This window comes from Dryobates pubescens, chromosome 10, assembly GCF_014839835.1.
Source record: "Dryobates pubescens isolate bDryPub1 chromosome 10, bDryPub1.pri, whole genome shotgun sequence".
NCBI lineage: Eukaryota > Metazoa > Chordata > Aves > Piciformes > Picidae > Dryobates > Dryobates pubescens.
This window is the reverse complement of record NC_071621.1, coordinates 30631250-30658593: the sequence shown is the minus strand read 5'-3', so window position 1 is coordinate 30658593 and position 27344 is coordinate 30631250. Positions and strand designations below refer to the sequence as shown.

Below are 27344 nucleotides of genomic sequence, written 5' to 3'. Positions count from 1 at the left end.
CCTCCGTTTAAAATAATTTCCTACTGGGAAGAGACTGGAGATTTATTTTGCTGCAGGAATTTGGCCCTTCACTTGTCACATATAGTGGTAAGTTGGAAAAAAAGAAAGTTAGAATTCTGGGGGGGGTTGAGTTGTATTAATAGCACATGACTGTGGCTGAAGTCTGTACAGCAATGACAGACCAGGTCTAGGAGTGCCAGAATCCTGCAAGCCAAATGTCTTGGTGACATTTAAATCTAGAAGACAGATATAATTTGCCAAACCCTTTACTCACAGAAGACTGAATTTATAGTTCATTTAATCCATCCTAAAAATGGAAAATGCTGCCTTCTCCTGCAACTGGATTAACCATAAACTGAAAGTTCTGCTACTTTGGTATGAATGGAATAGAGTAGAGTAGAGTAGAGTAGAGTAGAGTAGAGTAGAGTAGAGTAGAGTAGAGTAGAGTAGAATAGAATTAACCAGGTTGGAAAAGACCTTTGAGATCAACAAGCCCAACCTATCACCCAACACCATCTAATCAACTAAACCATGGCACCAAGTGCCTCATCCAGTCTCTTCTTAAACACCTCCAGTGGTGGTGACTCCATTACCTCCCTGGGCAGCCCATTCCAATGGCCAATCACTCTTTCTATGAAGAACTTCTTCCTAACATGCAGCCTAAACCTCCCCTGGCACAGCTTGAGACTGTGTCCTCTTGTTCTGGTGCTGGTTGCCTGGGAGAAGAGACCAACCCCCTCCTGGCTACAATCTCCCTTCAGGTAGTTGTAGACAGCAATAAGGTCTCCCCTGAGCCTCCTCTTCTCCAGGCTAAGCAACCCCAGCTCCCTCAGCCTCTCCTCATAGGGCTTGTGCTCCAAACCCCTCACCAGATTTGTTGCCCTTCTCTGGACATGTTCTATTAAGAAGGAGGTTTGGAAAACAAATGGATTTTTCCCACACTTAGTATATGAAAGTGACCTTTCCTATACAGAAGCAACAGGAAATGGTGCTGGTCAAGAGAAGAAGAGGGGGGAGAAGGAGTTTTCTTTTAAGGAAGAAGGGAAATGGGAAACCTTCACTCACCCATTTCAGCCTACCTTGTTCATTTTCAGGGAGAAAAAAACCCCAAAGTGTTTTTAGGGCACCGGCAAGTGGTCACTCCAGTCCTTTGCTTCTCATTTTGATGTTTTCTGAGGTCAGCTCCAGGAATTTTATGTAAAACTGTAGTGAGTGATAATATGAGTGAAAGTAACACTATTTTGAATGAAAATATAATTATTATTTTTTCCCTTTACATATGCAATAAAGAGGCCCAGAGGAATAAATTTTGATGGGGACCTCTGGACTGCGTGGGAGCAGCCCATGCAGGAGCAACTGGAGCTCTGGAGCAGACAGGGTTGGTGGATTCCCATAGGCACAGTCTTATCTACTTGGGGATGTTATTTGGAGGTAAGGACACATAGGCCCCTTCCTGAAGTATTCCTGTTCCAAAAGGTGCTGGTTTTGATGCTAGAAATCAGGCAGGCATATAAGCAGCAATGGCAGAAGAGGCAGGTGACAGCACCATACCTGGGGCTAAACTCCAAGTAAACAGAACTTACTATTTCTTTTTAAAGTAGAAGGATACTTTTCCTCCTCCAACACTGGAAACCTTCTAATGTCCCTTATTTTGCTCATCACAAAGCACTGCCACCAAACACACACAAATCAGCTGTCTTTCACAGAATCACAGAAACATTCAGGTTGGAAAAGACCCTCAGGATCACCCAGTCAAACTGATAACCCTACTCTGCAAATTCAGTCCTTGGGTTAAGAGAGGCTACAGCCTTGCTATCTATAGCTTGGGTAGGGGTGGGGAATGATTTAGTGTTTTCTTAGTGAGCTCCAGAGTGCAGAACATAAAACAATGAGATGTTTGTGCTTTGATCTACTTGATGTAGATTAAAGAAGCAATTTTTTTGGCCAAAACTCACTGGGGCAAACTGATTTGACCTTTTTTTTTGGTGTGGGAGGACATGTTCTTTATCACATGTTTGTTCCACACAATCCCCATCCCATAGGACTTGGAAAGCAGCTGTGCAGATCTTGCAGACATTATTGCCTAGCTGTCCTTCCCCCCCAAAAAATACTAAGAGCTAGAACATTTCCCAGCCATGAATTGGGAAATGTATTTACTCTGTTCTTTTCAGTCCTCCTTAGATCCCATATAATTTCACAGACCTTGTTCTCTGTAGCAAGGGAAGGAAGCAAACAGGCACAAGGTCATGTCACCTAATCCCTTTCCTGAAGAATAAGACCCAGAGACTGATTGTAATTCAGCCTTCGTGACCCTGCAAGGATTGGAGTTCTGCCAACCTCAAGAGAAGAAACTAGACATCAGACTGGTAAGCATCAGTCACAAGGACAGTGGACATTAAAATGAGATTTCATATTTATGAATGAGGCAATGGGCAGTCAGTTAGCAAGTGTGGAATTGCATGGTGAGACATATAAAAATACAGCCTGACAATGCTGCAGGGTTTTATTGTCCATTATTGCAGTGTGACCCCAGAAAATACATCCAGGCCTGTTCAAGGTGTGCCACCACCATTGCTTTCTGTGATGCTTCAAGGTGGTGGGACAGATGGCTGAAATGTTGGGCTTTCTTCAGTGGGTAAAATCAAGACAGCCTTTAGGCTGAAATGAGAGCCATTTGGTGGCTTGTAAACAGAGCTAACATGGAAAGGCCAGAAAAATGAGCTGAGGGTTATATTGTCATGTGTCTCTGCAAGCACAATCACTGTGAAGCCAGAGAAGCTGAGAAATGCAGAGAGGAGCACCAGCTGTGAGGTATATGTAGAGCTGGAAGGAGTTCCAGCCCTGGGAAGCACAGATTTGCTGCCTGCATGGGGGAGAGATCAGGGCTGCTACCTTTCCATGAGCTGTGTTTGAACTCCAGGGCTGCTGGAAGACCCCTGCTCTACTTGGAAGTTTATACATGCCCAGAGGCCAGGGGGCATCAGGGGCATCTGTCAGAAAACCCTGATTCCATCCTTTTAAAGTGAGGAAAACACAGCACAAGTCCTGTGGCAAAGCTGCCTGTTTGAATCAGAGATGAGCCCTTGTTTGTTTGCCTGTATCAGTGTGTCTGCTTGGGGCTTTTGCTTGGCTGCTTGTTTGTTGGTCATTTTCCTTAGCTGGGAAAATAAAATAAACAAATACTGGACAACTGCTGTGTTTAGATGAGAGGGAAGTCATTAATCACAGATCTAGATGACATGTATAAAAATTAATAATTTTCCCAAAGCCACCAAGGGAAAAGTAAAATTTTGCAGTCTCAGAGGATTTCTCACATCCTTTCAAATACTGGCCTAAAAACTGGAGGTTTTTACAAGTGTGGCTGGTCCAGGATCAGAAATAGTTGCTCCAGGATCAGAAATAGTTGCTTTGCATAAATAGAGCCAACACTGTCCATCACTGAGGCTTGCAAGTGCATATAAAGTTATCCATAATAATCAGAGAATAACTTAATTTTGAAGGAAGCTCAAGAGATCTCTGCTCTGGTGAGACCTCACCTGGAGTAATGTGTCCATTTCTGAGGCCCTTAACACAGCTTGGCTAGAGTGGGTCCAGAGAAGGGCCACAAAGATGATCAGAGGGCTGGAGCATCTCTTCTGTGAATACAGGCTGAAAGAATTGGGGCTGTTCAGCCTGGAGAAGAGAAGGCTCCTGGGAGACCTTATACATGCATACCAATACCTGAGGGGGACCTACAGAAAGGCTGGGGAAGGACTGTTCAGAAGGGCTTGTAGTGATAGGACAAGGGGCAATGGTTTTAAACTGGAGCAGGGTAGATTTAAGCTATACATAAGGAAGAAGTTCTTAACAATGAGACTGGTAAAATACTGGAACAGGTTACCCAGAGGTGTGGTCAAGGCCCTGTCCTTGAAGACATTCAAGATCAGACTTGATGTGGCCCAGGGCAGCCTGATCTATTTGGAGGTGTCCCTGCTCACATGAGTAGCCTGTGACAGGCTACACTTAGAATAGAATAGAATAGAATAGAATAGAATAGAATAGAATAGAATAGAATAGAATAGAATAGAATTAACCAGGTTGGAAGAGACCTTTGAGATCATCGAGTCCAACCTATCATCCAACACCACCTAATCAACTAAACCATGGCACCAAGCACCCCATCCAGTCTCCTCCTAAACACCTCCAGTGATGGCAACTACACCACCTCCCCGGGCAGCCCATTCCTAATAATAAGTTCCTAATATTGAACCCAGATTTACCCTCTGGTAGTTTGTGTTCATTGCCCCTTATTCTCTCATGGAATTGAAGTGCCTAATTGTAACTCTGACACATTTTCCACGGCATTTGCTGTAGCCTTTGAGTCATTCCAGTGCAATCACAGCTTCTCTTGACAGCCTGCTTTTTAGGAAACCTTGTCTGGGGATGCCCATGGGACTGTGACAATCAAATCAGAGAGTTTGGTATGTATGTGTGCCTATGTATACTAGATATATGCATAAGTGTATATTGGTATGTATGTATGTATTGTACTGACATACATGGATTGGTATAAAATACAGTGTGTGTGTCGGTGTGAGCGTGTTACCCCACTGCTGCTCAGTGAGAGGAGGCTGCAGTTTGGAAGCAGCATGCACGGTCACTCCATCACCAGCTTCTTAAGCAAAACCAGGGAATTACTGCCCCAGTGTGGTGGATCGAACACTTGCATGGGCCTCTAAAATTTCCAGTCCTTGAATTCATTCAACTTTTTCTCACGCTTAAAGCTTTGCCACATTGATGCAGATTCAGGGTTTTGGGTTACTTTGTACTTTGGTTTGCCTGAACCTCAAATAATGGCTTTGCTTTTTAATTAGGTAGCTCCGACATTGTTGCACTTTGCTTTTCAAGAAACCATACACCAAAAGATACTGTAAATGAATATAAACTGTTCAACACAGATTATTCTTAACGTTTCTTGGAAGTGATGTCCATGTTTGTGATTTCCTACAGCCTGGTCAGTCAGTTACCTTGTTTGAGAGACCCCACAGAGGCACTAGCACTACTCATACCACATTTTCTTTATTTTCTTTTTTTCTTTCTTTTCTCTTTCCTTTTTTTCTTTCTTCCCCACCCCCCCTCTCCTCCCCTCTCCTCCCCTCCCTTCCCCGAACCTCTCCTCCCCAAACCTCTCCTCCCTCCTCAGCACTGGTTAGGCCACACCTTGAGTACTGTGTCCAGTTCTGGGCCCCAGTTTAGGAAAGATGTTGAGGTGCTGGAATGTGTCCAGAGAAGGGCAACAAAGCTGGGGAGGGGTTTAGAGAACAGCCCTGTGAGGAGAGGCTGAGGGAGCTGGGGTTGTTTGGCCTGGAGAAGAGGAGGCTCAGAGGAGACCTTATTCTGTCTACAGCTACCTGCAGGGAGGTTGTAGCCAGGTGGGGGTTGATCTCTTCTCCCAGGCAACCAGCAACAGAACAAGAGGACACAGTCTCAAGCTGTACCAGGGGAGGTTCAGACTGGATGTTAGGAAGAAGCTCTTCCCAGAAAGAGTGATTGGCCATTGGAATGGGCTGCCTAGGGAGGTGGTGGAGTGACCATCATTGGAGGTGTTTAGGAAGAGACTGGATGAGGCACTTAGTGCCATGGTTTAGTTGATTAGATAGTGTTGGATGATAGGTTGGACTTGATGATCTCAAAGGTCTCTTCCAACCTATTCTATTCTATTCTATTCTATTCTATTCTATTCTATTCTATTCTATTCTATTCTATTCTATTCTATTCTACCCCTGGTACAAATGAAGAAGATAATGAGTAGTGAGCTGAAGTGGTTTGACAAAGGTTGTGGGAAAATACATTTATTTAGAGAAAACCATGCACTAGCTGAGTGAGTAGGTTTTGCCTACATCAAGAGGTTTTTGGACTGATTGTCATTTTATTCACACCCTTCTGGACAGACTGTGCAAACCTACCAAAATATACTCCTTATTGTTTATAAAGCACAACGAAATAGCAAAGTGGTATGAAAGTGTTCAAACATAAAAGTGTATCAAAATATTGCTGTTAACATTGACTGTTTATCTGCTGAACTGCACTTTGCATACTCTAAGATCTTATTTTTTTCAATCACTTTGATTGGAGGTCCATCAATTAAAGGAGCAAAGCTTAAATGTCAAGGAGCTGTATCACAGAATATTGAAAACCAGGTGCTACTAAAACAGAGTTGCTTGGATGCAGGAAGCATTGAAGGATTGTGCCCTGTGGTCTCTACTCCACTGTCACATTTAAGGGGAGTGACAACAACAGAAAGAGTAACAGAAGACTTGGGGGGTTCCAGCAGTGCAAACAAGAGAACAAAGGAAACATTTTGAGCTACTCCAGGTCATACACACCAGTGAAGGGCAATGTATCCTGTCGGATTCCCTGGCTGTCTAAGTACATGGAATTTAAGGTACACTCCTAAGCCTCATCTAACTTTGCTTTTGGTATGGACTCCTGACATAGGAGTATTTTTCCACAAACAAACTTTTGAATTCATGAGTTCTACTTTCCACAGGCCAAATTAAAATTTAAGCAGGAACAGAAGTGCTGAGAAATTTCACACAAGGCATTTTCTAACGAATTTAAGGAAGTGTTAAATATTTACAAGAAGAGGGAGAAATTTTCAACATAAAGATGATTGCTAGTGCCCTGCAAATGAGTGCAGTTGCACATTATGAGCTCTACGCTGTATTAATTGCAATGTTCAGCCACAAATTTCAAGCTTGAGGGAAATCCCTACGAGGCAGATGCAAGATTTCATTGGACTCAACTGCGTTTTGGGACACTGGAGTCGTGAGAGCATGTACTTAGTAAATTACATGATACAGCTGCTATAGCTGAAGTACTGCCAAGACCAAACAGTATATTGTAAACTTCAAAGACATAATACTGAAAATACATGATCACCACAATGTATTAAAACATGGGATATGAAATTCTCTTTATCATAAAGCTCCTGGCTTATCGACAAGTTTTGGGTTGCCACACGCACAGTAAGTTAGTTTTTCTAACATCTGGGGTAGATGCAGTCCATGGCATTTTCATTTAGAATCATAGAATAGAATCATAGAATCAACAAGGTTGGAAGAGACCTCAAAGATCATCAAGTCCAACTTGTCACCCAACACCTCATGCCTACTAGACCATAGCACCAAGTGCCATGTCCAATCCCCTCTTGAAGACCTCCAGGGATGGTGACTCCACCACCACCCTGGGCAGCACATTCCAATGGCTAACAACTCTCTCTGTGAAGAACTTTCTCCTCACCTCGAGCCTTAACCTCCCCTGGTGCAGTTTGAGACTCATCCAACACTATCTAATCAACTAAACCATGCAGCCTATCCACCAGGGATGATGGATGAGGATGGTTACTTTACTCTAAGCAACACTACATTTTTTCCTTCCTTTTGTAACTAGGTAGGCACAAAGGCAACAAGGCTGGTGAGAGGCCTTGGGCACAAAACCTATGATGAGAGGCTGAGGCAGCTGGGGTTGCTTAGCCTGGAGAGGAGGAGACTCAGGGGTGACCTTATTGCTCTCTACAGCTACCTGAAGGGAGGTTGTAGACAGGCGGATGTTGGTCTCTTCTCCCAGGCAGCCAGTACCAGAACAAGAGGACACAGTCTCAGGCTGCACCAGGGGAGGTTTAGGCTGGATGTTAGGAAGAAGTTCTATACAGAGAGTGATTGCCCATTGGAATGGGCTGCCTGGGGAGGTGGTGGAGTCACCATCACTGGAGTTGTTCAGGAGGAGACTTGATGGGGTGGTTGGTGCCATGGTTTAGTTGATTAGGTGGGTTGGATTGGTTGATGAGTTGGACGTGATGATCTTGAAGGTCTCTTCCAACCTGGTCTGGTCTATTCTATTCTATTCTATTCTATTCTATTCTATTCCATAAAATACTTCACCATATTTGTCTTGCAGCTCTCCTCCAAGGAATAACAGCCAAAGGTTGCCAGTGAAGGACCAATGTGTTCACACAATGCACCACAAAGCTATTTTGAGTCTGATACATTTAATTTTTTTATCAGAATAATATATTTGGTATTGTGCTCATTTTAAATACTACATTGCTTGTCACACTACATTTGGCAATAGACCTCTTCAAATATATTTAACAAATTGTTCCATGAGTAAGAGCTACATATAAAATTATCTTCATTGACTTAAAAAAATCCATCTGTGTTTTCTTCATGAAGTACAGTATATACATGACGATCCCTACAATTTTAAGGGAGGTCAGAATATGGGCATAAACAAATTCACAGTGTCCATTTTACCTCTCTAAATAAAAAATCTTCACCTTAAGAGTGCCTGGATCACACACTGTGTTTATTTCCTTACAGCAGGGTTGCAGAGATCATAGGCTTCACCATCACCTAGCACTAGATTGCAGATACAAGCTGTACATTACAGTGACCAAGAAGAAAGCATTTTGATTACTGGAGGTGACCTTTGGCTGCCTGGTTACCCCAAGTTCAGAAAAACAGATTTTCCAAAAAGACTGTCTAAGGTGGAAGATCTGCTTTGAGTGGTACAGCTGCTAATGCAGGCATTCAATGGATCCCTATAAGTGCTCATTGCATCAGAAAACCAGGTCCAAAGTACTCAAGTAGGAAGTGAAAATCAATGGCCAGCCGTAGCTAAGGGAGATGGCCAGGAATCATTCATGGGCTGAAAGGCAGTGAAGCTACATCAGTCTGCCCTCCAGCATGAGATCACCCCAGCTACCTCTGTTTTCCACACAATGGCTGACACAGACACCAGAATCCTTTTGCCAAATGCCAGCCAGCTGGGGCATCTTGGAGTTTGCAGTATGCCCTCTTGACTACCACAAGACACAATACAGGTGACAAGGTGCACCTTCATGATCAAAGGCAAGTTATGAAACTATCTAGTCTGCAACTCATGGGTTGTTGGGCCTGCACACTGTGGTTTGTAATAAAAACTGCTCTACTGCCTCACTTGCCCTCTCCTCCTAGAGAAGGAAAAAGCCTTAGAAGTTTCTAAACCCTGAGTTCATCATGGCTGAAGCCCACAGGACATGGACTGTCTCACATGCTCCATTTGTGACTAAACTAATGGGCCAGGCAAAAGGCTGAACAGTTCCCCCAAACCACAACAAACACCTCTCAGGGCAGGCTGACCTCCAGGCAGCACACAGCCCCTTGCCTCCACCTGTTTTCACATGATTTCAAAACTCATTCTAATACACTTATTAAAAATTGATTTCACTAATCATTGGGTTTGTTTGGTTTTTTCAGAAGGACTATCAGTAAATTCGGCTGGAAACTAATCTAAACCCACTAAAAAAATAACCTCCAGCCTAAAAGAGACAGGCAGAAACATTCTGATACATTCCACAGTAAGTAAGGGTCACAAAGCTCATTTAAAAGCAGTTACTGCCAAGCCATTTTCAGCCTTGCTCCCTAAACGTACATGGCTTTTACAGGTGTGCTACACATTGAAGTTCCTGTAAATTTTTCACAGCCCTTTCACAATTTCAACCAAGCTTAAAGAGGAGCAGAAATCCCCAATGTAATACAGATTTTAGCAGTCCCCAGAACTGGCAACTGTCAGAAGGGAGAAACCCAAATCACTGTAGTAACGGAGGGAAAAGTTGGATGGAATTTAGCCTGAATCTATCTGAAAAGACAGAAACCCTCTGACTGTCCTGCATGGATATATTACATGGCCAGTAACACAACTATCAGCCAAACATGGACACTTCTTGTCCAGTTTAAAACAAGAAGACACAGAAGCATTACTGTGGTGGGCAAGGTGGAAACACTGGAGACTTCTGCTGATAACATGGATTGAGGATTTTTCATTGGAGGAGTCCCAGGGAATGCAGCACAAGACCCAAGCTTTCTCCAGTGCAAAAAAGGGACATGGGATACAAGTCCACAGAAGGTGAGAATTCATGAATTTTTGGAACATGGTTTTGTTTGCTAAGGGATAGATCTGAACAAACTTTAATGCTTTAAACAGGTTTAACTGTGAAAAAAACCATGGTACCCAATGTATGACATGCCCAGAATGCAGAGAGAGGTCTTGCACCTGATGTTTTAGTATCTTCCACATTAAAAAAACATGTTACTGGCTTACACTCAGATCTCTACCCTGCAGTTTGGGAGTTTAGTTCAAGACATAAAAGCTGGAGAAGTTGGGAACTCTGGAACAGATTAGAAATTCAGGCATCAAATATGTTTTTCTTCAATGCCTCAGCAACAGCATTCCAATAAACCTGGTGAAAAGTATTTCCTCCTTAATGAACTCACTAACTCCTGTTGGAACCTAGGCATCTTTCAACGTAGTTCAGTGGTAACAGGCTCAAGCAGAGAAGACTGTAACACAGTGCTCCATGTATTCTGATGCCTGCCTCTTCAAGGAAACATTCAAACAAACGAATATCCTGCACATTTTTAAGAGAGGCAGTTAACTTGCTTGCCTTCTTTATTTTTTGCTAGTTGGGAGGGCTTGTAAAGCTGAATAGCTTTTGATATAAATATGTAAAAGCCTAGGATTTTCCTCTTTTTCTTCACTAAAATATATGTAACACGGTCTACAAAAGGAAATTTTCAAAACCAACCAGTTCATAGAGGAAACTTTCAGATGTCTAACTTTAATCTTTCATGGATGGCCTTATCAGGAGTCCACTGGAATTCTAAAAGAGGTGAAGTGAATATTGAAATGATCTCAGATGAACTCTTCTTCAGGAGGTAAAAAAATCAGTAAGTATTTTTACTCAGGTGGTGTCTCCTCCCTACTGTCTGTAGACCCAGAGGATCTGCCACTGTGGGGTTTTTTTTTTCAGTAAAGAACTAGAATGATTTACTTTCTGAATCTGCTGTAGAAATGTGAGATAGACTTAAGAAAAACAGAAATATGGCTTTAAGTGGGTTGTTAACAATCTGTGGCATTTCTTAAACGTTTAGGTTATCTCTTGCTTTCCTCTTCCTTGGTGTCAAGTGACAGCTTTTCCCCAAGTTTCCTGATAAGTTCTGCAAGATCTTCAGAATTTTGAGACTTTTCCTCAAGGAGTTCGTACCGGAGACTTGAGATGTCCTGTTTAATTTCCTTCAGCTCACCTGGAACAGACACCATGAGATCACACAATTAAGAAATGAAGGAAAAAAACCCCAAGTATCTCACAGTTATCTTGGGTTTTCTTGGGATTTCGTTGTTGAAACAGAAAAAGATGTTCACCCACTAGTGAAGAGAGGCTTAGGGATAAGAATGTGAGCATACAGTTCAGGAACTGAATGAATCTAAAGGCAAAAGTGTGAGAGATCACAAGAGTTCACAAAACTCAGATGATTTGCTCTACGGCTGCTGCTGCTCTGCTGCAAGAGAAATCATACAATTGTTTAGGTTGGAAAAGACCTTTAATGATCTTTCATTAAATCCAACTGCTAACCTAACACTGGCAAGTTCACCAATAAATCATGTCACTAAGCACCACAACTACACAGCTTTTAATGCCTCCAGGGATGGTGACTCAACCAGTTCCCTGGGCAGCCTGTTCCAATGCTGGATAACCCTTTCAGTGAAGAAATTTTTCCTAATATCCAATCTAAACCTTCCCTGTCACAACCTGAGGCTGTTTCCTCTCATCCTATCACTTGTTACCTTGATAAGAGATTGACACCCACTTTTCAGGTAGTTGTAGAGAGCAATAAGGTCTCCCACTAGCCTTCTTTTCTTCAGGCTAAACAACACCAGTACCCTCAGCCACTCATAAGACTTTTTCTCTAGACAGCATTGTTCCTCTTTGGACACACTACAGCACCTCAATGTCTTTCTAGCAGTGAGAGCCCTCAAAATGGACACTCTTCAAGATGAAGCCTCACCAGTGCCATGGAAGGAGTCAATCACTTCCCTAGTCCTGCTTGTCATGCAATTTGATACAAGCCAGGATTCTGTTTGCCTTCTTGGCCACCTGGGTGCATAGACAACTTATATTCAACAGGATGCTGGCCAACGCTCCCAGGTCCATTTCTGCAGATCATGCAGAGTGGCACTTGAAGCCATGGTTTAATTAGCCATGAGGTGTCAGGTATTAGGTAATAGGTTGGACTTGATGATCTCTGAGGTCTTTTCCAGCCTGGTTGATTCTATGATTCTCTGAGTTTTCCTGGCCAGCAACAAGGCCTCTCACTGTCCACAAGAGGTGAGGAGGCTCGAGGTGAGGAGAAAGTTCTTCACAGAGAGAGTTATTAGCTATTGGAATGGGCTCCCCAGGGAGGTGGTGGAGTCACCATCCTTGAAGGTGTTCAAAAGGGGATTGGACGTGGCACTTGAAGCCATGGTTTAGTAGTCACAAGGTGTTGGGTGACAGGTTGGACTTGATGATCTTTGAGGTCTTTTCCAACCTTATTGATTCTATGATTCTATGATAAGAGAGCAGTCCTCTCCTTTTCCTGCTGCACTGTCTTTCCATCATCAGAGCATTTCTATGAAGTGCATTCATCAGCTGTTTGCAGCTACAAAAATTACACCCAAAACCCCCCAAAAGCCAAACAAAACCCACAGTTTGAAGCATGTGTCTCTCCATATGTGAATCTCAAATAAGAACACATATCCACTCAATGGAAAATTCATCCAGGAGTACCCTAAAGCAGATGCTGCATTAAATGCAGCCTCACCATAGGAGATACACGGGCACTGCTAGAAGCAGCAACACTTTTGACAAGGAGTTATCACATCAGTGGTATTTTCAGATGGGAGAGCAGAGGCAGAAAGCCACATTTCTTCTTTAACTGAAATTCATGTTGATTTCAACATCTTGCACTTTTGAACTTGTCAAGTGAATTAAGTACTACGGAAACACAGTTCTCAGGTGGCATATGTAACCACTTTCATGAGTTTATTTTGATTCTCTGATTAGTGATAAACACACAATTCATCAACACACTCACCTTCATTGACTTCATCACTTTCTTTATCTATCTGAGCTTTCAGCACATATCTTTTAATGAGGCGCTTCATTATTTTCTGCAGAGAAGGAAGAAAGGTAAAAAGAGTCTTCTTAGCTGGGCTGAGCTGGACATTTCAAAATATGAGCTCTGTTACCTTCTGTTGCATTCAGACATTTTAGCATAGGGCCTACCAGGTTCAAGGAATGGAATGTAAAAATCTCTGCTTTCATCTGCGGTGGGTATTCAAACTGTATTACTCTGTGCGTACATCTACATGAAAGTTAGAAAAGTAAGCACAGCTTATGAGTGTTATCATGCACAAAGATCAGCCTAATACTGGAGTTTGCGAGAAAGAGTGGCTGGAGAGCAGCCAGGCAGAAAGGGACCTGGGGGTACTGGTTGACAGCTGGCTGAACATGAGCCAGCAGTGTGCCCAGGTGGCCAAGAAGGCCAATGGCATCCTGGCCTGGATCAGGAACAGTGTGGCCAGCAGGAGCAGGGAAGTCATTGTGCCCCTGTACTCAGCACTGCGTAGGCCACATCTTGAGTACTGTGTCCAGTTCTGGGCCCCTCAATTTAAGAAGGACATTGAGACTCTTGTACATGTCCAGAGAAGGGCAACAAAGCTGGGGAGAGGTCTTGAGCACAAGTCCTATGAGGAGAGGCTGAGGGAGCTGGGGTTGCTTAGCCTGGAGAAGAGGAGGCCCAGGGGAGACCTTATTGCTCTCTACAACTACCTGAAGGGGAGGTTGTTGCCAGGTGGGGGTTGGTCTTTTCTCTCTAGCAACCAGCACCAGAACAAGAGGACACAGTCTCAAGCTGCACCAGGGAAAGTTTAGGCTTAAAGTGAGGAGAAAGTTCTTCACAGAAAGCGCAATTGGCCATTGGAATGTGCTGCCCAGGGAGGTGGCGAAGTCACCATCCCTGGAGGTGTTCAAAAGGGGTTTGGATGTGGCACTTGAAGCCATGGTTTAGTTAGTCATGAGGTGTTGGGTTATAGCTTGGACTTGATGATCTCTGAGGTCTTTTCCAACCTTATTGATTCTGTGATTCTGTGATTAATACAGTTACAACTTTGACCTCCATGCAGGTGAAACGATCTAGCCTTTATTGCAACCATAGTTGATAATGACCCTGATTAGCAGTCTTAAGCCCTTTTGCCAACAGTTTATTTTAATCTTATATCATATTTGATATATCTATATTACGCTTGCATGCTAAGAGTAGAGTTAGCCTGCCCAAGGGGAAACACTTATTTCTGCCTTATGGATAACAAAAAAAAATACTTGTGTTCTGTACCCTTTGGCATTCAGAAGATCTTGCTTTTTCCCCCCAGGTAGCTATTGCCTCTTCTTTTCCACCTGCACAGTAGCATTACAGGAAGGAAAGGAGAAGCCTCTGAACAAACTAGCTGAGCTTTAGATGGATCATACTGGATCTCTTTATACTGAGCTGAACAGAGGCTCATTGAAGTTGTTTAGGTGGCAAAGAATAAACTGCCTGTTTGACAGCATAAAGACTGAAAGATACTTTCAGTGCTTCAGATATTAGTTTATGGAGGTGTGGCACAGTAACCTGATCTGCTTCAGCAGATGGAACAGGAAGATTTTGGGTTTCTTTTCAGTTGGCTTAATTTGCACTGTGCAATTAAATGAAAACATTCTTTCAAGCACTTTAAAAGACTGTACTATAAGGGCAACATTTAAGATGCAATGAGGAGAGAAAAAACACCCTCAGATTGCATTGCAAATACCTAAAGCATTGCATTTATTTCTGATATACAAAAGGTCTGTGGCTTTATTCCCAGTTCATGATCTTTAACATAAATTCAAAACTGTCATCACACTGTCAGTCCACCAGATCTACTAATTCTTTGTTTTGTTTTAAAACAAACTGGTTTTACCTGGTATTGCCTTGGAGGATTGTTTAAACTGTTCAAGTGGATTTCATCTGAGCTTCTTATACTTGATTGCTTCCTTTGACCAAGCTGAAATGGAAACATTATTTACAGTATAAAATAAATAGAAGAACAATATGGTTAAATTACCTCATGTTTGTATCATGTGCCAGAATATTAACTGTTAAGCTCAGTTTGGGGAGTATTAAGTTACTTTGGCAAAGTCCTTGTACCTGAGCAGAAGTTTAGTTGTGATTTGAAACAAAGCCTTTCAGCCTGTGATGTAGAAAACAGAACTAGGAGGTTTCCTCCCTTTGTTTCTCATCTTCTCCTAACATGCCTAAGAGACGAGAGCAGGGCAGCCACCACTTTTTCTTGCTCCTTAGGTTCACAGAAGGGGAATCCACATTAGGAGGGAGGTAGCACTGATGCAGCACAGCTTTGTAGGCAATGGATGAAGGAGAGTCAGGGCAGCGTGCGGGAGACATCAAGAAAGAATGAGAGGAGGCAGCATGAACCCTTTACTTCCTTTCATAGCACCTGCCTGTAACTAATGTAACCTCTGCTACCACAAAACACACAAGGAGTTTGCTTCTCCTCTCACTTTCACTCATGGACAAATGCGATTGGTTATGCAGCTTATGCCAGGGACCAAAGAATCATCACTTGATATTTCAGAATCATGGTACATGACATACTACATGTGCTGAAAGGAAGGGCCATCACTCCCCAGTGAAACACCATGGAGGCATTTTGCAGGCTTCATTACTGGTTTACATCTTTGAGAAGGTGTAGAGCATCATAAAATGGTGAACTGAGACTCAAGCTCAATGAGGATGCTCTGCAGTATTGTAAGAAGGAAAGGAGAAGCCTCTGAACAAACTAGCTGAGCTTTAGATAGATCATACTGGAGTAGGCTGAACATGAGCCAGCAGTGTGCCCAGGTGGCCAAGAAGGCCAATGGCATCCTGGCCTGTATCAGGAATAGTGTGGCCAGCAGGAGCAGGGAAGTCATTGTGCCCCTGTACTCAGCACTGCGTAGGCCACACCTTGAGTCCTGTGTCCAGTTCTGGGCCCCTCAGTTTAGGAAGGATATTCATAGAATCATAGAATCACGTTCAAGTGTCTCAATGTCCTTCTTAAATTGAGGGACCCAGAACTAGACACAGTACTGAAGGTGTGGCCTATATGAAGACTCCTGAATATGTCCAGAGAAGGGCAACGAGACTGGGGAGAGGTTTGGAGCACAAGCCCTATGAGGAGAGGCTGAGGGAGCTGGGGTTGTTTATGCCTTCAAAATTTAGTTACAGATCTTGTGCAGAAAAGTGGCAAAATATAAATAAATCACTATTGGGTGTGAAAAGGAAAACAAAAGATTATTCTAAACAAATTCATTGGGTAAATATCTAGAATAAGAGGAGCTGTACCATAACAATTCTTCCCTTTTCTCTTCTGATCTCTGGCTGGTTTTGCTTCGCTCAGGAGAGATAATCTGCATGCTTTGGCTGGCCTTGGCTAAGTGTAACTTCTCTGCTCGATCCTCTTGTCCCTTTTGTACAGGGGGGTAAGGGAGGGAGAAGCTAGTATTTTCCCCTGGTCCTTGGCCAGGGGGATCCTTGTGCTGATTATTAGTTGTAAATATCTTTAAATATTTGTATTGGGTTGGACTGAGCTGGAATTAATTCTCCTCACAGCATCTTTCTAGTGCTGTGTTTTGCAGCAGTAGTTGATAACACAGCAGTGTTTTGGCTACTGTTGAATCCAGTGTCCGGGTTGTGTCCTTTCAACATTTCCCTGCCCCAAGAGTACATTGAGGGGTGGGCAAAATCTTGGGAGGGGACATGGCTGAGCCAGCTGACTCAGACTGGCCAAAGAGGTATTCCATACCATATGAGGTCAGCTCAGGTATAAGAATGAAGTGAAAGAAGGAAGCGTGGGGATTTGTCCATGGCGTCTATCCTCCCAAGTAACCACTAAGCTTAGAGAGCCCTGCTTCCCGAGACCAACCATCGTCCTGCTGATGGGAAGTAGAGACTGACATCTCTCTCTCTGCTTTTTGCTTCTGTGTTGTCTATTGCTGTTTGCTTATTAGTGTTATTAAAATTGCTCCTATCCTATTCCTGGCTTCTGTTATATATTTTTTTCCCTTCTCCCCCTGTTCACTTAAGAGGGGGAGTGATAGAGCGGCTTTGGTGGGCATCTGGCCTCCAGACCAGGGCCAAACCACCACAATATTGTAAATCCTGTATATTTTGTACATATTCATTGCATTCCACCATGGACTGTAGATTTTGCTTGTAAATACAGCTTCATTTGCTTCTAACTGAGTTAGTCTGGCAAAGTTAATGTTGGGGAGGGGAACTCCAACCCACCACAGCTGGCTACCCGTTTTAAATTTATGCTCAACTGGTTCACTTCAAAAGTTAGTCTAAAGCAACTACAACTTAATTTTTACTTGAACTAGCAAAACTGGTAGTATGTGGTGAAATGAGCTAGGTAGACACTGCAAACCAGACACTCTGTAACATTTTTATCTGACCTTTGACACTCCATCCCTCTGCAGTTTTGAACAGAATAATGTCCTTTTAATTAGATGTAGAGCACCTTGCAAGTTGACAGGTAAATCAAAAGAATGAAGTATTAACTTATATGCAGCAATCACAGGACAGAGCATCTGTTGCATGTTGCTGAATGGCCACTTGGTGGCAGAGATTGCCAAGATTTCATTATCATCTAGGTTTTTTACACAAAACTTTTATATTCTCTCCTATGTTGCCTTTTTTTCCCCTCACCTCACAAAAGTTACTCCTGAATACAGCCTGTCACTAAGGGCAACAAAGCTGGTGAGGGGTTTGGAGCACAAGCCCTTTGAGGAGAGGCTGAGGGAGCTGGGGTTGCTTAGCCTGGAGAAGAGGAGGCTCAGAGGGGACCTTATTGCTCTCTACAACTACCTGAAGAGAAGTTGTAGCCAAGTGGGGGTTGGTCTCTGCTCCCAGGCAACCAGCACCAGAACAAGAGGACACAGTCTCAAGCTGCACCAGGGGAGGTTTAAGCTGGATGTTAGGAAGAAATTCTTCACAGAAAGAGTGATTGGCCACTGGAATGGCCTGCCCAGGGAGGTGGTGGAGTCACCATCACTGGAGGTGTTTAGGAAAAGACTGGATGGGGTGCTTGGTGCTATGGATTAGTTGATTAGATAGTGTTGGCTGATAGGTTGGACTTGATGATCTCGAAGGTTTCTTCCAACCTGGTTAATTCTATTCTATTCTATTCTATTCTATTCTATTCTATTCTATTCATGACTGAACTAGAAAACCAGATTTCATATATTTTTTAATTAATATCTATTGACAATATGCACACCAGTAACTGGAGGGAGGGGGGGAAGAGTAATTAAAATATAACAATAATATAAACCACAGCAAAAGCAGTGTTGTGTGAGAGAAGAAACACAGCACACACAGATCATTGCTCTTAGAAAACACCTTCTTTGAATTTGCTTCTCATTTCATCATTCTCTAGTTTTACTTAAAATTCAAAGCAGTCAGAATAGTAATGTAATGACTGTAGCTGTTTTGGGTAGCTCTTTGTTAGCATCTTAAATCTCATTTTTCAGAAGCAGCTGATGTTTTTTTAATCACCAGTAAACTGCATGGACTTGTGTGGGAAGAGGTTGTTTTCAGATAGCTTTGGAAGGCTATGGGGAAGATTTTCTCCCAGGAACAGAACAAGTACAGAACCAGCACCAGAACAAGAGGACACAGTCTCAAGCTGCACCAGGGGAGGTTTAAGCTGGATGTTGGGAAGAAATTCTTCCCAGAAAGAGTGATTTGCATTGGAATCAGCTGCCTCGGGAGATGGTAGAGTCACCATCACTGGAAGTGTTTAAGAAGAGACTGGATGGGGCACTTAGTGCCTTGGTTTAGTTGATTAGATGGTGTTGGGTCATAGGTTGGTCTCAATGATCTCAAAGGTCTTTTCCAACCTGGTTAATTCTGTATTCTGACATAAAATTAGGAGAGAGCAGATGATGTCATCTACCTTGACTTTAGCAAGGGTTTTGTATTTGTATCCTAGAATATTCTTATACTAGTATTAAGATGCTACTGTCTGGATGGTTGGACAATTAGATGGATAAAATCATGATTGGATGGTTTTGTTTATAAGGTAGTACTGGGGTCTTGTCCTGGAGCTTGCCCTTTTAAACATCTTTATCAAAGACTAGACGTCAGAGTCTTGTCAAACTTGACCCCTGCCAAGTTTGCAGGGAAAATCAAATTTGAGGGGGAACAGCTGATACATGTGAGGGCAGGGATGCCATCCAGGGGGACAGAGCTGACAGGAACCCTGTGAATTTCACTAAGGACAAATGGGAAGGAATAACTCAACAACACAGGCTGGAGACTGACTGGCTGAGGAGCAGCTCTGAAGAAAAGAACCTGGGGCACTGGAGTAACAGCGAGGGAGATGTTGAAAACCTGCAGCAAAGTTTGTTGAAGATCACCAAGATGTCTAGGGCTGGAGGACCTGCCCTGTGAAGAGACACTAGGATAATATAGGCTTGTTCAGGCTGAAGCAGAGATGGCATCAGGCATACCTAACAGCAGCCTTCATCACATGCAAGAAGGCCATTGAAGAAATGGCATTGGGCTCTTCACAGCACTGCAGGGCAGGAGGATTAGAGGAAATACTCAAATTCAAACAAGATGTAGAAGTAACATTTTTTTCCCCCAGAATTACAGTCAGGTGGTGTCACATGCTGCCCAGAGAGGCTGTGAAGTCTCCATCCTTTGAGGTTTTAAAGACTTGACTGGATGAAGCCCTAAGTAATCTGTCCTGACCTCAGAGCTGACCCTATTGTGAGCAGGACATTGGACCAAAGACCTCCTGAAGTCCTTTCTGGTTTGAATTCTGTGACAAGAAATAGTAAGAAATGTAAATTTACAATGGTATTTGTTTTACTTAACTGGTTTCAGATGTAGACAAATGTTTGTATTACAAAACCAAAGAGTTTCAGCCTGTACATAGTGACCACCTTCAGTACTGATTATGTTGGGAGCTCATGAGAAAAACAGGTCAGCAAGAAAAATGAAAGTTAAAATTGGTTTTATCTTTAAAATTAGTAGTCAGTATGCACACAAAATTACCTTGTTCATCTCTGCATCTTCCTGAAAGCTTTTCTTTTGGCACTGAAATGGTTTAAAAATACATCTTTTGATTTTGAGTAGGAGATACAGCAAAGACTTTGGGCTTGGCACTAAGTTGAAGGGTACTGGAAGGGTTCTTCCTTCTTCAAAGTAAGAAAACCAAAGTTTAGCCCTTGCAAATTTCCATTCCACATCAGCATCATCCTGTAAAACAGAAACAGGGGTGTTAATACACTGTTAATGCCACTATGAATACTGAAGCTGCTCTAGCTAAACTTTTTGTGTGTTGTGAATGTACTTGGCTGAAGTTAATCCCAAACACAACTTGCTTATAACCTCTGAGACCCATATTTCACTGAAAGGAACTCTTCTTGTTAATCCATTTAAAATCATGCCATTACAGAAGCAAAAAAGTGGATTTGATTTAAACATGGTTAGTCCAGAGTGAGTGCTAGCAGTGCAATACAGGATCACAAAACCAGGCCTCCTTGTAAATACACTGATAAGAATAAAAGCTCTAACTGAAAAGCACAGAATACCATGCCCAAGTTAAAGTTTCATAGCAACAATTCATCCATCATCAAATTCATCCATTAGGGCTTGACCAAGTAGCCACTTGCTTGGAATACTGTCATGCTCAGTAAATAAAAAGGAAAAACCCTGTGTTAATGTAGTAAAATTGTACAACTCTCCATGAAATTATGAGTTGTGATTTCTTATTAGACTCTTCTGCAGCAATTACTCTATTTGAGCTATTTTATTTTATTTTGTGAAGAAGACATAGTATCAGAATCTTAAATCAATGTTTTATTCTCTTACTTGAAACATGACATTAAGTAAGATTAGGCAACCTAAATCCTTCCACTTGCTGCAATATACAGGTAAATCAGGTATGCTGTCTGTCATCACCATGGTTTGTGCTGTTTGTGGTTTGTGCTTTTCCTGGCCTGTATCAGGAACAGTGTGGCCAGCAGGAGCAGGGAGGTCATTCTGCCCCTGTACACTGCACTGGTTAGGCCACACCTAACCACTGGCCTTCTTGGCCACCTGGGCACACTGCTGGCTCATGTTAAGCCATCTGTCAGTCAGAACTCCCAGGTCCCTTGCTGTTTGGCAGCTCTCCAGCCACTCCAACCCCAGCCTGTAGCACTGCATGGGGTTGTTGTGGCCAAAGTGCAGCACCCGGCACTTGGACTTGTTGAATGCCATCATGTTGGACTCTGCCCATCTGTCCAGCCTGTCAAGGTCCCTCATGCAGCTGGGTAATTTCCAGCTATTTTATAATGAAACTGTACAGTAGAATTAATAGTTTCTCCTAATATATTCCAAAAGCCTATGTAGGATTTTTTTTCTTAAATAAGATGCCAACAAGAACATTTTCCAGGAGATTAAACAATTAGCTCTAACAGTAAATGCAGTGATATTTCATAATAAATGGAGACTTTACCTCGATTTCCTGGAATGAACTGTTGATCATTGCAATAAGCATGTTCAGTAAGACAATGACCATGGTAACGTTATAGACTCCATAAAGGACATAACCAATATTCTCAATAAATTTGTGTTTATAATTGATGACAACAGATTTAACTTCTGACAGCCCAAAGATAGCCCAGAACAATGTCTTGAAACTTTCTTCAACACTAAAAGGAGAAATTGAACATACATATATGTTGCTGAAAATCTGTATATCCTTACTGCATACATTGCCAGTTACCATTTTTATCCAATGTACAGACTTTTCCATTATCACAATGTAGACCTCTACCACAGTGACATTATGAAGCAATACATTTAATGTCATAGGTACAGGCTGTTTCATAATAGGATTCCTAACATTTAAGCCTGACAACAGAACAATCTGACTCAGCCTAGGAATTGTAGATACATCCTCAAAAGAATATTACAATGATTCACTTATTAACTACTTTATTCTACATGCTACAAGCTTGCTAGTATTGTGAATAAATAACCAAAAATCAATTAACCTGCAAATGCTTTATTATAATTGCACCATTAGTTCACTTAGCATCAATTATTTCACTTGACCATTAATATGACCAACATTCTGAGCCTGTGAAGAAGACAGAACACCTGACTGCAAAGCAGCATTTTTCAACTGAACGAGTCTCACAGACCATCACTCTCCAGCTGAGTTTGCACTAGTTCACAAATTCAGGGTAAAGGTAATAAACCATGATGTGGAGACACCTTTTTTTCCCCCCAGATGAGTTCATTTAAATATATGCATTTCTTCTTAACCAGCAAATATATGAAGATATATAACACATACACACACACAAACAGAAGTCCAAACTAGTCTCTCTCCACCTGTTTGAAGACACATTTTCCCTGGCTTTGGTGAAGGGATCTCAGCTCCTCATATCCAAAAATGCAGTAGTATTGCAAAACACGTTTTGGGTGTTGTTGGGGGGGGGGAAAAAAAGTTAAAAGACATTTGTAATTTTTTAGTTGTGATTTTACTTCTCTGTTCATAATATTTTAGCAGTGTTCCCTCTTTGAGTTGTAGTTTTTGGGTGCTTTATTGTGTGAATGAATAATACTAAAAACCTAGTAAGACATATTTCCCTCTTGGCCAACTTTGCTTTCTGGCTGAGTATACTTCATAACAATTATAGCCTGAATATCATGACAGCCAGAAATTAAGGGGCAAGGGTTGCAGAGCACAGAAAGGAACAAGTCTCCACTCAAGAGAGAATCTTAAAATCACAGGTAGAAATGAGAGGCATGACAAATATACACCAAATAACTCCTGACAGAGCAAATTCAGTACTTCTCTTCTTATGGTGGGAGAAGAAAAAAGGAACAGCTAAGGAAATAGAGTTTAAAGAATAAAAATGCAATAATAAAAACCAGGAAATAGATTTCCTTCTCTGAAGATGGAATAGTTTATTGCCATTGGATACTACAGAGAGACAGAGCTTAAAAGAAGGATTAGTTTGTCTGGGTTTTCTTTGACTACTAAGAATATAGAAAGTTGTTAGAATGAAATTACAAATGTTTTATAATGCATATCACACTGTAGTGACTAGCCTGTTTCAATTACAGATGGCAGTGGCACTTGATGGAACTAGCCTTGCACCCATGTGCTGCCGGGAGCCACTACACTGCACTCTGAAGCACCAATGCTGACCACCCTCACAGGGAGCATGGTGGGATTATGTCATGGAGGCCTGAGCTCTGACACAGACTGTGTCCTGAAATCCCCAAACCACCCCGAGTGGTCTGCTCTCCTGAAGTCTGAAGCTGTGGTCTGGCTATTTGCCTGCTCCCTCTTCCCAGGAAATGGGAAGCCAAGGCTGTTCCTAACCTTCACAGATTCAACCAGTTCTTCCTTGTTCATAAAAGTTAGGTGTCAAAATGCTCATCTCCTATCAGCTTCACTATCACTTGTGTCAGGAAGTTATTGTCAATGTCTTCCAGAAACCTCCTGGATTACTCGTGCCCTCCTATATTGTCCCTCCAGCAGATACCAAGTTGGTTAAAAATCCTCATGAGGACCAGGGCATTCAAGTGTTGAGTTTTCTGCAGTGGTCTGGAAAAGGCCTTATCTACTTTGTCTTCCTGATCAGGCATTCTAGAGTAGACATCCACTGCAACATCATCCATGATGGTATGCCCTCTAATCATGACCTGTAAGCTCTTTCTGGCCCTTCTTCTCTCCCTAGGAAGGGGTACAGATATTCCTGTTGCTCTCTCATGTAAAGGACAACTACATCTCACCTTTCCAGCATTGCTGGGATCAAGAGTTTATCTTTTGATATATCCTTTAAGCACCAGAACAAGACCTAAAATTACTACTTAATCTAAACCAAAGAAATTCTAATGAGATGCAAACCTTATAAAACAAAGCAGTAAACAACACACAGAGTGTAAGCAATCCATACAAGTAGCCTCAATTGTTGCAGTTTAAGTAGCGGTACTTACGTTGTGAATGCTTCGTTTTGTTTTGCACCCAGATAGTAGGAATAGAGGTTAAACATGCCTATCATGAAAGCCACAAACACCATGATAAATATCACCATGAACTTGAAGATGTCTTTCACAGTTCTGCCAAGTGATATCTGAAGCGGTCCAAAGCTTTCGTTAGCTGGTAGGATGTAAGCTATTCTGGAGAAGCTTAATACTACTGCGATTGCATACAGGCCTTCAGATATAATCTGAGGATCAGATGGATCCCAGTTTATTCGGGCTAGAAACAAAAGATGAGAATTTCTGTCAGTATTTCAAGGTATCTGTGCAGGTCAATGAGAGGTCTTCCTGAAACAGCAGCTGGAGGTGAGGGAAGAAACACAAGGCAACTCAAACAGCTTTAGTCACACGCTTAAGCCAGTTGAATTGAGACACGCAGTGCTAAGACCGTTTCACAGCTTCATTGACTGTGTTGATCAGATCTCCATGGATTATAAAGGTGAAGTGTAACATCATGGAAGTAACTGTTTGGAAGCTGAATCTCAGTCTCTTAGAGAATGTAAGTAAAATTCAGATTGCAGTGTCGGGTGATGACAACTGAATATATTCAATTACAAATGTGATTTGTTTGAGCTACACAAAATTAACTGATTTGATGTGGGGATCTGGAACCATTAAATGCCATCCCCAACTCCAAAAGCATGTGAACAATAACATTTCTCTGCTTTTTTCTGAATTACTCCACCTTTTTCTCCATAGTGAAATGATAGTGGTTTTTTTTCCTGGCACACACCAAATATCCATTTCCATCTCCTTTCCTATCATAATACTTATCAACCCCTTCTGTTGAAGCCAAACCACTTGTGTGCATTATTTGAACGTCCTTTTGATCAATGAGTGAATGTAACACTGGTGTTTGACAGGGGACATATTCATCTACAGAGGAGAATACTCAGGTTCAAAAACTGTACTTAAAGAAGTGTTTACAGAAAAGCATCAGAAGAAGAAACCCAAAGCTGTATCCTTCAGAATACTTCCGTTAGGCCGCACCTTGAGTACTGTGTCCAGTTCTGGGCCCCTCAGTTTAGGAAGGATGTTGACTTGCTGGAGCGTGTCCAGAAAAGGGCAACAAGGTTGGTGAGGGGCTTGGAGCACAAGCCCTACGAGGAGAGATTGAGGGAGCTGGGGTTGCTTTGTCTGGAGAAGAGGAGACTCAGGGGTGACCTTATTGCTCTCTACAACTACCTGAAGGGGGGTTGTAGACAGGCAGAGGTTGGTCTCTTCTCCCAGGCAACCAGTACCAGAACAAGAGGACACAATCTCAGGCTGCGTCAAGGGAGGTTTAGGCTGGAGGTTAGGAGGAAGTTTTACACAGAAAGAGTGATTGCCCATTGGAATGGGCTGCCTGAGGAGGTGGTGGGGTCGCCGACGCTGGGGGTGTTCAGGGCGAGGCTTGACAGGATGCTTGGTTGTATGGTTTAGTTGATTGGGTGGTGTCAGATGATAGGTTGGACACGATGATCTCGAAGGTCTCTTCCAACCTGGTTAATTCTATTCTATTCTATTCTATTAAGACATTCTCTGGTGGTGTGGGAAGCTTAAATTCAGTTGACTATTGTGCTTCAGGTAAAGAGAAGAGGTTAACCTGGAATGGGTTACCTACATCCCAGGAGAATGCTGTCTGTGTTTACTGTGCTGTAAAGGCAGAAAATGGGAGTGCTGGTGGACAAGTTCACCGTGAGCCAGCAATGTGCCCTCATGGCCTGTGTTCAACCTGGTGTCCATCAAGTTGCATTTGCTAGCCTATGATAAAGCCTGTGGCATTAAATATACACTATTAATGTTTCTCCATGTTAGCACTATCACACATAGATGCTATCCAAGCAGAGTTCAGTGTACATGCACACATGAAAAAAAATCACTCAACTCTGCTTAACTGCATAACAAAAATCTCAACTTATGACTGATGTCAACAGAAACTGCCTTGCTAGATGATAAGGTATGATACAGAATAAATGAGTTATGAGACTTGTGCTTGTCATAGCCAGAAACTATGAACATAAACAGCCCCTGTTTGTAATTTCTGCAAGAGGATGTTACTGAAAATTGAATTAATATTTTGCTAGCTGCTTTTACAACTTATGAGAAATTTGTCACTTTTCAGTAAAATTGGTAAGGCTACAATGTCATAGATTTTAGAATGTGGGGACTTATTGCTCTGCTTTTTCTACACCTCCCATAATGAAGAAAATGCAGCCTTATCAGAAACAGTATTTGAGGAATGGAAGAGAGGTAGAAGCTGAGGTAACTCAGGATCTTAGAGAAAAATCTGTAATAAAGGGAAGAGAGGTGAGGCGGTGTTGTGAGCAGACACAAGTAAACACAGCCTAACTTTTTCCTCATTTGTTCAAAATAGCTTTTAGTTGCTTCTCATACATGACAAGTTTAACATTTTTATCTCATATTGGTAAAGAGGGTGGATTAAGATATATTAAAATAACATAACAGAGCCTCTGAGCAAATACATATAAGATACACTGGTCATGTTGTTGAAGCAACAAGTGTTGGCAGAATACCTTTGTGTACTTGAAGAGATACAATGACCTGGATTAAAATAATCTTGAAAAGGGGTGGGGTGACAGTGGGGTGATTTTGTTCTTAGACCATTTCAGCACTTGCCATCTAAAACAGTCCCCAAAGAGACGTATGAGCATAGCCAAATGAACTGTGATCTAATAGTAGGGTTGAGAAAGTGAAAGAAGGGATGCGAATTCTTGATCAGTACCTTGTGGAACTAAAGTATTGGGTACTTATTAACAGAAAATAAATTTACCTTGGCCTAAGAAATAGATCATAACCCCATGCAATCAACTCACCCAAGGTGTAGTATTTTATGTTGGGTTCCAGAGTGGGACTTGTCAGATCTTTCATATTTGCATCAACGAAGTTCTGTGCTCTTGATGCATGCCAGAATGCCATAAACCTTGCTATGAATGATGCTGCAAAAATTGCTAACATACCAAAATCAAGCATATTCCATAACTCAAAAAGGTATTCCTTTGGACCTTGAGACCAGATTTCTTTACATTCAGACCATATCATACCTGTAAAAGTCAGAACAGAGAAAACAGTGTTCTTTTACCTTCACGTTTGCCTCATTTGACATTTTATTTTGTATAGGATAGGCTTTTGGTTGCAGTTAAACTCAAACAATTTTAGACCATGAGAGTTCAAACAAAACCTAAATCCCTTGGACTTGCCAATTCATATGTATTCCAGTACTTTTTTCCTCATGTGAATTAATAATACCTACCTTTCATGCTGCTTATTCCTGTGCAACTAGAGAAGCTATCAAAGAGAAGAATAGGATATGAGTATCACCATCTGTTACAGACACACGATCTGGCATGATCATTTAGCAGTGGTAGAACT

The 27344-nt window shown here is 42.1% G+C and overlaps 1 protein-coding gene across 1 annotated transcript in view; it reads right to left on the bottom strand.

Annotated features, from left to right (window-relative positions):
- Positions 1 to 10802: 10802 nt before the first annotated feature.
- TRPC6 (transient receptor potential cation channel subfamily C member 6) overlaps positions 10803 to 27344 on the bottom strand; it is an 87320-nt gene continuing 70778 nt past the window's right edge. The window contains exons 6-12 of the mRNA XM_054164584.1: positions 26789 to 27016; positions 23928 to 24192; positions 21427 to 21622; positions 19980 to 20183; positions 14839 to 14922; positions 12936 to 13011; positions 10803 to 11105 (exon numbers count right to left, since the gene is read on the bottom strand). Coding sequence (XP_054020559.1) covers positions 10954 to 11105; positions 12936 to 13011; positions 14839 to 14922; positions 19980 to 20183; positions 21427 to 21622; positions 23928 to 24192; positions 26789 to 27016 — 1205 coding nt within the window. The 3' untranslated portion in view covers positions 10803 to 10953. The remainder of the gene's footprint in view (positions 11106 to 12935; positions 13012 to 14838; positions 14923 to 19979; positions 20184 to 21426; positions 21623 to 23927; positions 24193 to 26788; positions 27017 to 27344) is intronic.